Genomic DNA, 14748 nt, shown 5'->3' on the forward strand with positions numbered 1-14748 from the left:
ATATTGGGGCACAACGAAAAAATTAAATAATGAGTATCCAAACACACACTTAACCCCGTATTCAGAAATGCAACTTAAGCTGAAGACCATGCTTGACTTAATTTAAATGACGCCTGGCATTACCACGGCCAGAGACGCTCACCGCGTTTCCTTCAGCGCGTTCACGATAGGCGTCATTTAGATCGAGTCAAGCATGGGCTTCAACTTAAGTTGCCTTTCTGAATACGGGGATTAGCCTTGATAATACTGCATGCAGTGTGAATTTTACTAGTTCAGTCAAATTCAAAGATACATTTAAGGTAAGCTATTTGTTTGCCAGTGGTTCTAGTTACAGCCTTAAATTTATATTTGTCAAGAATAGTTAATATAGCCTTGTGTTTTCATTTGCCTCATTGTAACACTCATGTTTTTTTGGACTTTCCTTTTTTCCTCTTTAATGTTGCAACTGCATTGCCGGGACTTTATGGCCAGAGCAACATGTATGTGGCTAATTTTGTGTGTTATGGTTGAGCACTTAGTGAACTGGCTACCCTTCTGAACCCTTCGCCCAGCTGAGCACAAAACATTGCTGTGTTTAATACCAGTAGGCAAACAATGGCCATGGGAGAGGATCACACAAGCACAAGAGGTGCATTCTGAATGCATTTTTTCATTCCTCTTTTGTGACCATAATCTGTCCTGTGACATTAAGTGCTATAATGGTCCAGTACCAGCCAAGCTAAAACTGACATGTTGGTCAGTGTAAAACTAAACCACGTGCTGCTCTTCTTTCAGTTCCACTCATCGCTACACGTCCGGCACTTCGCAACGCCTCTCGTGCACGAAATGTCCTCAAGGGCCTCTTTAAGTGCAACCAGTGTCGAGCAGAGTTCACAGAAAACGCCAACCTGTCACGCCATCGCCGCACAATGCATGCAGCGGTGCCAAGTGTGTTTGTCTGCCACATCTGCACAAGGACATTTAATCGCAGTGACAACATGCACATGCACATCAAGAATGTTCATGGTGGAGGCAGTGTGGTGGCATCAAAGTGAGGCACACTTCGGCTGCAGAACTGTCCACATGGGAGAACCTGCTTGGTGTCTTCTGGTGCTCTTCAGTGTGTGAACTACCACATGTGATGATTAGGCAGATATATGAAGCTGTTGTTGAGAAGTGTTTATCAAATGTTTATGCTTCTGATCAACAGAAGCACTAATGAAAGTGGTGTCTTGCTCAGGACATTTCAGTGATAATATTTTGCATTATGACAGAACTATTGAGCTTGTCATTCCACAGATCTCGGTTAGAAGTTACATTAGAAGCCTATAGAATGTGACGATTGTAGGCAGTTGCTGCTAAAACACAAGTACGATGAGCAAGCTCTTTTTCAAATGTCAGCTTCTAGGATGGACCAAAACTTACCTGATTGTTACACTAGCTGTCATATGGTACCTGCTTGACAATGTTTGCGGAGCCAAAGATAAGATTTATTTGCCTCTACTGTGATCTTCTAGAACACTCGTGCAAAGCAGACTTGTTTCTTTTGCAAGCACTGAGCACGATTTAGATCGACTTAGTGAAACAAGACTAAGTGATGTTATAGAGAAATTGACATCCTAATTGAGGCACTTGGAAGCAGGACAGTAATCTTTAGATGCACAATCTTGGGCAAGGAGTGCAGCTGCAAGTGGCTGCATATCTTTTATGTGTAGGATGTCAGTGTATCGTGAATTTGCACCATACAGCTTTCCAGCCTGTATGAAAGCATTCCATTACATGTTGAGCTTTGGTAAATGGTTGTTGCGGGTGCATTGTCTGACACAGCTGCGATAAGAGCTATTTTGTGGCATGCTTACCTAAAAAATTTGCTCATTAGTATTCTGTTGTATTGTGGAACACAATAACAATGACAGTTATGCTGGTCAGTCTCATGACATCAGCACAATAGAGATTTTCAGCTTGGCGAGTTGGTATGGTGTCAGAGTGAAAAAGAGCATGTACAGGATGGGGAACATAAAGAAAGGACACTGGCATGAGCACTTAAATGAGAGCTTGTGTCACTTGTGTCATTATTTTTTAACGTCTCAGTTATGTTCATGCTATTTTTTTGCTATAACATCAACACCTTTAAATACAAATATTTTGTAATCATGATATAGACACCTTGAACACCCTTAATTAAGATTTTTGTTCTTATGCCCTTTTAAAACATTTCCATTTAAAATTGATGTTCATCTTGAATTCCTTGAAAACTGTGATGCTGGCAATCTGATTATGAAAACCAGCACACATAAAATGTGGAAGCACATGCTAGGAGCCGTGCACTGGGTGGTCCTGTAAAATACATATTGGTATTTTGTGTCAGAAAGGGCTATGTTCACAGGCTTTATTTCAGTCGGAAGGCCACATGTCATGAAGAAAGTATTGCAGTGTGGGGCAATCCGTGTTAATGCCAAACAGTGCACATGTTATTTTTTTTTTTGTTTGTGTTTTCTCACTTAAAAAAATATATTTGAAGAAATTCATGCACAATTTCATGTTTTTATTTTTGCGTTAGTCTAGATCAATATTGCCTTGTGTAGTACACTGTCGACTGCCCATTCAAAAGGTTAAAGCCATATCGCTATCGCCATAAACACCATGAAATATGGAGGTAGTCTTTGCATGGTCATATCTGATAGCCTGGGCCAGCAGTATCTGCCGAAGAGGCTTAGGAGTAGAAAAGTCTCTCTCGATAGACATCTGAACTGTTCCGTAGCCGTGAGAGAGAAAGTTAAAAAGAAAATATAGGGAAGAGGAAGAATATATTGGACAAAGACAAAGGGAAAAAAGAGTGTCATAGAGTCACAGCACCGCTAAGCTCTTTGAGCATAAATGATGAGGAAGAACAGAACTGCTGCATGTGGGCCAGTACTGTTAGCTCTGCAGCCAGCCATCGTGAAGCAGAGCTGGGCTGAACAAGGTGCCGTTATGTGATATGTGGTTTGCGGTAGATAGCCCTGCTTTTAATTTGCATTCAATACCGCAAGACTACTGTCAGATAACTCTCTATAGGGCAAGCTTTGCTGTCTTTAAGGGAAATATGATGCCTTTTGTCATGCTCCTGTTGTTGCATGTTGCCATGACTACATCCTTGGAACTTTTTCAATACTAGAGCAGCACTACATCAGAATTTCTGGAAGCTTTGAGTGAACTTACAGAAATGTGCATCTAGCCTGTAAGCAGCCATTTGTTCGCTCGTGCCACATGCCAGACTAAATATGAAATTTTATGTTATTGAACTTGTAACAAATCACAGCACATGCATACACCAGTGACATAACTATATAGAAATTTTTCAGTTAGTGGAAACATTTGTAGGTCTCGGCTGGTAACCTGCTTTTATTCATCTTCTTTTGCACATTAAATGCTTATAGGTATCTTTTTTGGTAGTCTATACAGAATGTTATCTGTGAGAACCAATTCGAAATTTCCAATTCACATTGACATGTTGTTGCTTTGCAGAGAGACTCTGCTGCCAGCCTTGCTTTAACAGCCATTCTGACACTCGTAAGCTCTACAAAGTTATAACCCATGCTTATAAAGATATTGTATTCCACCCCCTCCCTAGAAATTAAGCCTGAGTACACCTCATCCACACTAACTTTAGCTGAAGTTCACAGTTAGTTAAATAGGCCTTACAGCAGTGTCTTGCTTCTGAAAAAGCACTGATGCAAGAAGTTTACAGAATCATTTTGTATGATTAGAGTTATCAGCAACTCAAAGTTGCCCCTTGTCAAAATTAAGGATTTCATCTTTGTCCTTAATGTTACTCTGGATGCTGTGAGACTCACTTATGTGAGTATTGCTCCACCAAGTGATGTTTCATGCTGTGGTTTTTCTTTTTTTTCTTCTAGCTCACCTAAGCTAGCTATACCCATATTTTAGTGCACGATTCGTCATGCTTATTCAGTTGGCTTTCCCTACATTTGTTCCTTCACTTTAGTTTGTGCTCTCTGCTGCTTTGTCAGTGTAGTGTCTGTCGTTCTGTGCTGATGTGGTGAATAGCAACTATGTTATACTTGGAATAAAATTAATGTTTTTAGTGCCACAAAAGACAAAAGTTGATTAGAGTTTTTAATTTTTTGTGGCACTACAAACACTAATTATAACCTAAAGCACTAACTTCACTATCAAGAGCCGTAATAACATAAAACTGTTACAATCAATTTTTATTCCAATTCTGCCATTAGCCTTCCGTGATGAGTCATCATGGCTCGTGCTGCACGCTCATATAGGCGGGGCTCGAGCCATTTTGATTTATCATGGAGGGCTAATGGTGGATTTGGAATAAAAACTGATTGTAACAGTTTTAAGTTATCACAGCTGTGACGCCTTTCATGCTGTGATGCTCCTAGTGGCAGTGAGAGGCGAGCAGTTCAGGGAGTGCAGGAATAGGGCATTCAACATCGTAGGTGATCTGTAGGGTCTCTCTTGTCCAGAAAATTTTGTTTGGGTGTTTTTTACCACAGCTGCTACTGAACAAGTGATTGTATAAAGTTTGAAATATATATTGTGCCTCCTAACAAAGCATCTAGAGTTATGCATGTATGAGACAGATCATTTCAGTTTTATTTTCTGTGTGAGCTACCTTTTAAACAAAACTTATGCTGTAAACTACAAACTTAATACCTAGCATAAATAACCCATACACTGTATTTATTTCTTTGAAGCTTACGATTTCTTTTTTGCACTTATAAGTTGCAGTATGATTAAAAAATGTGTAAGAGCCAATGGATGTGGCAGTTACACAGCATACTGCAGCTGGGGGCATGCTGTGCATTGCTGCAGCCATAATGGCTTGCACGTTGCATGTGAACCAAGCCTTGGTAATGAACACTGCATAAGTTAGGAGCCTCCTAAAGAAATTTAGTAAATTTTATACAACGTGAGTATATAAATGCTTTAAAAAAAAATGTTGAAATGTAGCAGTCAGGTAAATGCAGGTGATTGCTTTACATTATCTATGTCATACAAGCAAAGCATTATGTATGTGTGTGTGTCTGGTGCTATGGCTATGGGCATTTCATGTCTACACCTATTCTTGGAGACTGCATGGAACACCTATTTCTTGGTGTATCTCTTAATGCTGGAACATGTCTATTTTTCTCTAACTGGTTAAGGAAGCCTCATTTACATACTTTTATGCCTTTTTAGCTGTATAATACTCTCTTGAGTTGTGTCGGTAGCTCTGCTATCCAAAAATGAGAGTCTGACTGGTAGTCAAAACTATTACTAGTGGTCTCAAGTTGCCTTTTCTTTTGGGTATTTCATGTAATCTGCTGCAATATTTAGTTTTGCATGCTGCTAATGCCTTTTTTCACGTCTTGCAGCAATGCCAGGAAGTCGCACGCACATGGACCTTTTCTTGTACAGTACATGTGTAGACATCTTCCTAATTGCTGTCGAATGAGAGAAGAAGCATTTATTTTTAAATCATCTCAAACCATATTTATGCCTTCATTTTAATTTATTTTTCAAAGGAGCTTCTCAATTTTTTTTTTTCAGCGCATCATTTTCATGTTTATTTAATTAGAACATAGTAATAGGAGCCAGTTCTGATGTTCTTAATGATGACAAGCAATTTAGATTCTGCTTAGAGTTGTCTTTAGTAAGCTTATGACTGCTTGCCTTCTAAAAAAAAAATATGCCCTGTTGCTTGCATTAATGCATCACCTATGTAAGGAGAGTTGCATTTCTATAGCAGGGAAGATTAAAAGTTCAGTGGTTGAGGTTTGTTACTTGCCGCAAGTTCAGAAAAATAAACAGCAGCAACAAATGCTTAGGTAATGCCCTCCTACAAGTATGAAGGTAATGACTTTGAATGCCCTTAACTACCCTTAAGTTTATATTGTTAGTCCTGTGTCAAAATTGCCATTGTCTCCTGTTTGACTATCTTCTTTTAATATTGCTACGGAATAGTATTACCGATGACGAAGAGGCGAGCAGTAAGAAGACGACGACAACGATTAGAGGCTAGCGCGGGCTGTTGCCTCTTGGCCAAGTGCGGCGTATTACGTTGTAAATATACTTGTATATAGCTTTTCATTTGCGTCTTCTTACGTAACATATCTGGTGGAGGTGGACGTTCCCTGTACCTCGACCTGTATCATTAGACATTATTTCTGCCTTCCTTCTCCTCCTATTCATGTTGACTGCACGATGAAGGCCTCTCATAGCAGTCTCCAGTTACACCTGTCTTATGTCTGCCAACTCCATTCTAGGCCTGCAAATTTTCTAATTGCACAACAAAATTCTCTGCTGTCCTCAGCTGTGTTTTTTGTTCCTTTTGCGTCCATTGTGCTTCTCTAATAGACCAGTGGTTATCGGCTGTATGCATTACATGACCCATTGAATTCCAGTTCTTTTTTGTCAACTGGAATATCAGCTACACGCATGTTGGCTGTTCATTCATATATCTTACCATTAAGCTTATGATTTTCTGTTCTATTGCTCGTTCTGTGGCTCTTAGCTTCTCCTCTTTGTTATCCTTATTGGTAGAATGTACATTTATTACATACTTTCTATTGAAGAATATTGGTAAGCTATTGGTGAGCTATTAATAACTTTGGAGTGCCCTCACAAGCACTCCAAGCAGTTTTTATTCATCAGAATATTTCCTCCTTGTTAGCCTGGTCCTCTATAAATAATAGGTGTACATAAAGTGCTCCCACACTGCTTGAAGGGGCTGGCAACCAATCATAAACTCTTTTGTGCCCTTGCCAGGCTGTTATGCAGTTTCCTGCGTAATAATATCTAAACCTGCCCTGAAACTTTGGAAACTCAGGTTGGCAATCATTTATTGCATTTCATCTCTACTGCTAAATAGAACAGTGTCATCTGCAAACAGCAGATTGTGGGAATATTCCCTGTTAACCCTTACACCTGATCTTTTAAGCTAGCGTCTAGAATACCTCTCGCTAGCATGCATTGAATGATAACATATAGAGTGTGTCTCCTTGCTGACACCATTCTAAGTCCATATTTTGGGGCAAAAGGCACACTAAAATTGTATTAAAAGGCAGCTGGAGAAGTTGACAGGAAAAACACACTTGCAACTGAGGTTTATTGGACAATAATTCTATTATGAGCATTGAAGTGCAGACACTGACAGTAAGAAACAAAATGAGAATCAAGGCTTCAGAAAAGGTGGAAGAAAGGTGATAACGTAAATGCTAAAACATTGGTCTATCTTTTCGTGCTCCCCGACATAAGTGGTAACATGGTTGGCATGTGTAAACACAATAGCAACTGAATGATGAATTATCAGATGCACTGGTGGCTCATTGGTGCACACATATCCATGTGTGCTGATCTGGCTAGCGTCCAGGATCTATTTTTCCAGTTTGCCTTTTGCTTATTTTGTCACCATGGCTTCTTTAAAAGTGCTGAGCAGCTGCATTTCTCATAGTGTGGTGATATCAGCCTACATCAACTTGTCTTCTTGTCTAGCTTAGCTGCCAGTGTATTGTGTTAAAGAAATTTCATTAAATGTTAGGTGGAATGTGAGAAATGGTGGCACAAATTACATGGCACAAAATATAGCCGCAATCTTTCACCTGCCCACCAGTGTACCAGGAATATTACTTACATAGAAATATACCTGCATGCTCAAGTGGCAGCTTCGCACTATTTTTAGTAATAATCTTAGAGGTCCAGGTATGTGATGTTGCCTAAAATGAGCAACACACATTTCTAAAAGTTCCAGGTAGCTTTAATCTCACAGCCACACCACCGAGCTGCCTGAAATGTGTATGAGAACTAGGTTTTGGTGCGGAGTTGCCTCTAGGGCATGTGGTCGCCGCATACCTGCATGCTGCTTTGTTACGGTCGTTTGGCCTCAACTGTAAAACCTAAAGTATCTGTCTTTTGGAATTGTGTGCTTGAACCTGGCATTGCAGGCTTAGCTATTTATCAGTTATACATTTTATCATCAAGAAAGGTGTGAGAATAATTGACACTGCAAGTGAACTGGTCGTCCGCCCTTGTAATTATTTTCATAGCAGCCCCTTACATGCCTGTATTTGAAATATTTCTATGCCACATCTGAGAAACTAGTGAAAGACAACCACTACAGTACACTTTATGCATATAGGTGCGGAAAAACCTTGTTTTTGTTTATGCGTTGGGTATCTAGAGAGCAGTGCTTTTATGCGCTTGCTACTAAGCCTATCGGCTGCAAAATTTAAAAATTTTTTCAGTGTAGAATGCATGCCATTTCAGCCTGGATGACAGTGACTGACAAGTCTGTTCTACCTGTGTGCGAGGCATTGCTTTCTTTTGGCACAATCCTGAATTTTTTCAGCAAACTTTAGCTTGTTCTGGCTCTAGTCACTATTCTACTGCTTGTGTCGCTGTCAGACACTGTTATGAGCGTGGTTTGACTTGTTTGTAAGATTTGTCTGATACATATAAGCATAAATGCATGTTGTCTGTGAAGTAACAAGAGTTATTTAACAGGCTCATAGAGGTAAAATGTGGTTTCCATTTAAGTTCTGGATATACTGAGCAAAGGAAACAGACATAACAAATTGTGTCACTGTACTTGTCTCACCGAGTATTACTTTTCTTTCTTCTTTTTCTTTGGAAGCAGTATCTTTAGTTTTTTTTTAATACACAGACTTTCTTCAGTTCTTTTTTTTTTAGGATGCTGGTGCTGCCTTTAATGTTGTGATGTTTGTGAACAGTGCAATACGGACTCCCTGCTGTAGTCCTCTTGCATGCTCACCTTTCTTTACATTTTTTCGTTCTTGCATTATTGCATAGCAGAAGACAGATACTTGAAATTAATGATGGGGAGTGTTCTTTTTTGTTTCACACTTCTCGTTTCTACTACAAATAAAGTTTCATTTTGCCTTATGGCATGAAATGGCCTTGTTAATTTTTTAATGTGGTAACCTTGATCCAGCATGCACATTGTTACAAACACTACTTGGGATTTTAACAGAACACTTATCTTTGGTTATTGTCTGGGTGACTAAATATGCTGTAATATTTAATACTTGCATTTATTTTATTTTAACATGCAAACTTGGAAGCTAAATTCTGTTTTTATTTGTGCACATTATTACTGTAGCTTCTAGCAGCTACTGCCATTTTGTTTAATGGAGAAAAAAACTGATATTCTGGTACTAAGTAGTTCAGTTTGCTTATTGATGTTTAATTTAATGTTCATATTAGTATTATTTGTTTACTGACAGTACCATTAAAGGTCTTCAGTTGAGGGTATTACATAAAAAAATATTGTCATAAATGTGACTATATGGTTCTGTCACTGTACAGCATAGTTGTATTAATCTTTTTAATAAATGCCAGCTTTCTTTAATTATTTTGTAGGTGGGCTGTTACTGGCACACATACCTCAGGGTTGCTGCATATCAGAAGTTTATGTTATGCTTTGTACTTGATAAGATGTAAAAATGGCAAACAAATATAGCTGCTTTCTTATTGCTAACATTCACAGATACTACATGCTCACTCTTCGTAAGTGAGTCTGTGGGTTTTATGCAGATTTGATGCTTTACTTTTAGCTGATGAACTTTTCTGGCTGTTGCACACAGCTTTTACGTCATCATTGCAGATACAGGCAGTGCTAGCATTTCAGCCTAGTTTGGTATCTACTGTGGTCAGAGGACAGTGATTGTATCAGTCTACTGCTAAATGTTGCTGATGACATTTGCTTAAGCCCTAAAGGAGATGGCATTCTAATTGCTGTGGCACATTGGCCCATATCCTTACTTTTTGCAGAGCCCATCGTAGCACTTGAACATCATTAGCAATGTGTTTCCACATCTAAGCACACCTGTGCCCGCTTTTGCAGTGCATGTATGTTTAGCTCGGGCAAAAGCTGGTCACTCATTCATGCCTGAGTGTAAATGACAGTAGGAAATATGTTAAGTCCACCAGGTGCCATGACAGTGGCTTCTTCCACTTTCTTGGCCATGTGCTGTGGTCCGAGTGTTGACACCCAGTTTTGGTGTTGGTTCCCTTTAAAGAGACAATCATGATTGTGTGATTGCAGTGTTATAAATTGCACTTAAGCAGCTGCTGTTTCTTCTGAATGTTTTGGAAGCAATGTTGTTTGCAAACATAGTTCCTGAAACATTATTTTTAACATTGAGCATGTACTTGCATACTCTGATAACACTGCTCAGCATTGCTGGAATAATGGGTCTAATGCTTTGCCATATAAATTTTTACATTGTGTGCTTGCTTAAAAGCTTGAAATGTTTTAATAGTGTATCTCAAACTCCGAACAGCCATTTAAGATTGTTATGAGGCGCTGCAGGAGCCATCATTTTTCATGTCAATCCTTTTAGTAGAGCTCAATAATGGTTTAAACATGCTAGGAAATGCTAAATGTTTGCAGGCTTTCAGTCGCCCTTTTTTGGCTAATATTTTAGTAAGGAACAGATGCCACGCTTAGTGATTAATGTTAAATCAAAGTAAGAAAGCATAGGCGCTTTTGGCAGTAAGGAAAGATCCGATAGATGGCCGCATATTTTGTTTGTTTATTTACTTATTTATTTATTTATTTATTATTTATTTATTCACTGTTGCACGAAAGCACTTGCTTTAATAGTTTATATGATCCTCATGTCATATGGAGATGTAAGTGCAAATGACTGTGTTAATTGCATCATAATAGGATTAATATAATTTTTATATGAAATCAGAAATGCTGTTTAATTTATATCTTTCTAGCAAGTTAATTGAGTACTCATATCAAACTGCCATAATGATAGCTTATGCAATGCTTCACCACTGTTGATGTGATAGGTATTGAATTGTAAACTGCATTGCACCACTGACCTCAAATTACATGGAATTTATTCATTATAAAGGAACAAAATAGTAAATATGTAATGCATATGCTCTGTTCACTTAAGTTGATGCAATATGAATGCAGTGGATGACTTCTCGGTGTCACTGTTGTCATAGGATTGCATAAGAAATGCTACAGATGCTTTCTTTTAATGAAGGCAGCTGGCAGCATATTGCTAATGTGTGTTTCAGCTGAAATAAGTGTTTGTTATGGGCTCATGAGAATGCAAATATAAGCTTCTGTGTGAAACAGTTGATGACGGTTATGCCTACACGTGTCACAATTGCAGGCGTCTGCTTTTTATACTAGACTTGTTCTTTTCAAGTTATAGCTGATCAGTCTGAATTTGGAAATGATAAAACCAGTAGAATGAATGTTTGAACTTTTTTCTCTCATAATTAGCATTGACATTTACAAGCATGAATAGACATACATAAGAAGGACCCAAATGGAATGTGTACTTGTTCTTCAAGCATGTCTGTTCATGTATGTCTCTAGTGAAAGTGATAAAAGAGATGGGAAAGGGGAACTATATTAGCCATCAGATCACATTTTGAGTGAGGACAACTATGTCTACTGAAACAGCTATTCTATATTCAGGCAGATTGTCATGTATGAGTGTTTTTATATAGAATACTGCAGCATGAAAGCTTAGTATGTTAATGCTGTTAGCATGTGAACTGCAAAACGGTAAATCATGTCAATCTGTTAGAAAAATACCCTTTAAGTATTGGCGAGAAATTAAAAAAAAATACACAAATTTTTTTTTTGCATTTCCCAGTAGAATATTGGTTACAGTAAATTCCTAATATTTCTGTAAAAATAGCAGAATACAAGAACCATGTACAGTAAATGATGTACTAATGTTACCTTGGTTCTACATACCAAAAGCCATAACTTACTTATGCTCATTCGGCACTTAGAGGGCTAAATGTATGCTAAATGCTAGTGCCCAGCATTTGAATATTTCATTGTCACAGGCTCAAAACGTAGCTAATGCATCCATAGACTGAACTTGCAGTATTGTGCTCAGTAGCTGAATGCATGAGCCACAAAGTGCAGTTGTTCTCTCATGTGAACATAGCTGAACATAGCTTGTGGCCCAGCTCAGCACTGTTTCTCATTTCTTGCAGACTGGGACATGTTCACATCCTCACTGGCATCGCTCGTTGCTGGTGACACATCAAATGATGAAACTGTAGAAATGGCGCAAACAGAAGAAAAGCTTGGTCCTGCCGAATGCCCAATCTGCCACAAAGTTCTCTGCAACTATTTCATCATGAAACGACACATGGTGCTGCATGACCGGAACCGACTGGCCTATGAGTGTACTTTGTGCAACAAGGCTTTCAAATGGAAGCATGGGCTCATTCGACATTGCCGGACTGCACACACAGCAGATGTTGATTTGTGCTAACTATCTGTGCTAGACTTCTGATCGGTGCCAACATTTTGATAATGAGGCTTTAACATTGCAATATTTAATCCATTTCATTCTATTATGAATAACCTGTAATGTTCATGAATTTAGTGTTCGTAAATATTGTGCCTTTTCTCAGATCAGTGTCCTCGCAGCCCCCAAGGAATGCAAAATTGAGCTCGCTCTATGATTGTCACAAGAGTGACATTTGATGCCATTCTTTGTAATGAAAATCAAGCATACCTTGCACAATTCGAACCTAGCAACAATTTATTGCGAAGAACAATTAATTGTATGACATCTTTAACCGGGTACTGCTAATCTGTAATGACTAATTACAGACATTATTCTGTGCCTTTCATAACCAGAGAAATAACAAAGATAAGTTATGTGCATAAGAGCTCAATAAATGTGAGAATACTTGGCTGGGAGCTAGTATGTGAAGTCAAGTGGTTAATAATGCAACCTCCAGAATAATCCTGTAACGGTGGCATTTCATCCCACATCCTGTGATGAATGTGTGAAGCATCATTGAAGCCTCTGATCGACTCTGTCTTAGCTTTTGTGTTAGTACCCGCTGTGGTGACTCAGTGGCCATGGTGCAGGGCTACTGATAATGAGGTCACAGGTTAGGTTCCCGGTTGCAGCTGCCACATTTCTATCAGTAAAATGCAAAGAACACACTTGTGTACTCTGTGTTGTGCATATGGTAAAGAACCTCGCTCCCCACTATGAGATTGCTTATTGCACACTGTACAATATTGGGATGTTCACCCCCCTACAATTTTAATTTTCTTACTACTAGTGCTAACTGCATGCCCTTCACATGATTCACAGGCTGCCAACTATATGTCTGTTGAGTGCAATTTAAAACTGCCTGGCACAGAGCTAACATTGTCAGATTTGAAATCAAGTACATGCCAGAGCAAAATGAGCAGCCTTGTAAATTGTTATTTGAGGACTTGTATGTGTTTAATATTCGCAATGAACATTAAAGAATAAGGTAGCCCACTGGCTATGGCATGGCACTGCTAAGCTTGAGTTTACGGGTTCGATCCTGGCCATGACAGCGGCATTACGATGGGAGCGCAATGCGAATATGTCCGTGTATTGTGCATAGGTTGCACATGAAAAACCCCTGGTAATCAAAATGCCACAATTTAACTTTAATTTAATGTTCACAATCAAGCGAAACTTGGTTGAACTGAAGTTTAAAAAAAGAACTGAAAAGATAACAGACTAGGTTGTCATGATTTTTCTTTTCTTTGTTTTCCCTTCATACTTGAGGCACAGAGCTCACCATTTTGCCTTTATTGCGAATATAGCATGTGTACAGGCACCAAGTCAATCTTTAAAAATTTGTCTTGGTCTATCATTTGTTTAGTTCACTGCTTGCTGTTAAATTTAAAACATTGCTAACGCTGCTTAGATACAAACTTCTCAAACTGATCATATCTTTTCTTTCACCTGCATACTTTTTAAAGTGGGAGCATGTGATTATTTTGCAAAGCCTCTTTTTATATTTAATTGTTGAACATAGGCTTTAAAAATAACTAATTGAAAAATTTTACCTGTCTTAATTAGAAGAATTAACTTGCCAACAAATTCACATTTTAGTGATATTGTTGCAGTGGCACAAAAGAATATAAAGTGTGCTTTGGTTCACATCAGACAAACTATGTCTTGGCTTCAGTTGGGTGCAGTACTATGGCAGAAGGTGAAAAAAATCTCTACACTTATCAAGCTCAGAATAACAAATCCTTCAGAGAGTTGGCAGAGCTGGTCAGCTGTAACCTTGAAACCGGTGATCTTTTTTGTGTGGGGACAGTTCTCAATGTATGTGTCTATGGAGTATATGTCTGATGTTTATTGGGACCACCTGCTCTAGAGTGCTTCTGCCAGTGGAGTATGTGCAAATCTTAGTACTTGGTGGTAAAGAAAAAAGTGCAATAAATAAGTGAAAGCTTTAATAGGAGGTGATACTGGCATTTGAAGACTGTAAGCTTGAGAGACTATGACAATTTATTGTTTGACACATTCCTTCATGTTCTGACTGCTCTTTACACTAAGCTTCAGTGTTGAAAAACAGCATTTTTGGATATAGGCAGTGACACAACTTTATTGCCTTGCATTGTGAAAATTGCTGAATGTGATATGGGTTGATTATAACAGTGTTATTTAGCAGATCTCAGAAGTCCAAAATAATGTTGTGCTAGCTGTGTTGTCTGAACTGGTCCATTTATCTATATTGTATTGTATGTCAGCTGCTGGTTTCTTGGTTTTTTATGTGTTAGGGCATGGTTAACTGTCACTTGTCCTATTTTTCCCTTCCTACACCATAAGCCTCCTTTTCTTTTAATAAACCATCATTCCAGACGCTTAACATCTTATGCACGATGCATGTAAAGTGACTGTGGGCAAATATCACCAGAGTAGATGTTGGCAGTTTTCAGCCTCTTACCCATTCAGTATATTTTCTCAG

The 14748-nt window shown here is 38.6% G+C and overlaps 1 protein-coding gene across 9 annotated transcripts in view; it reads left to right on the plus strand.

Annotated features, from left to right (window-relative positions):
• Window positions 1-14748, plus strand: part of LOC135904132 (protein tramtrack, beta isoform-like) — a 227153-nt gene that overhangs the window by 73937 nt on the left and 138468 nt on the right. For 3 of the 9 annotated variants that reach the window (XM_065434752.2, XM_065434761.2, XM_070531588.1), the window contains one exon: window positions 775-8890. The exons of 5 other annotated variants lie outside the window; for them this stretch is intronic. In XM_065434752.2, coding sequence (XP_065290824.1) covers window positions 775-1107 — 333 coding nt within the window. In that variant the 3' untranslated portion in view covers window positions 1108-8890. Of the gene's footprint in view, window positions 1-774; window positions 8891-11979; window positions 12064-14748 lie in introns of those variants that run through there. One more of the 9 variants, XM_070531583.1, reaches the window with a different exon arrangement.

Source organism: Dermacentor albipictus, chromosome 1, assembly GCF_038994185.2.
Source record: "Dermacentor albipictus isolate Rhodes 1998 colony chromosome 1, USDA_Dalb.pri_finalv2, whole genome shotgun sequence".
Classification (NCBI taxonomy): domain Eukaryota; kingdom Metazoa; phylum Arthropoda; class Arachnida; order Ixodida; family Ixodidae; genus Dermacentor; species Dermacentor albipictus.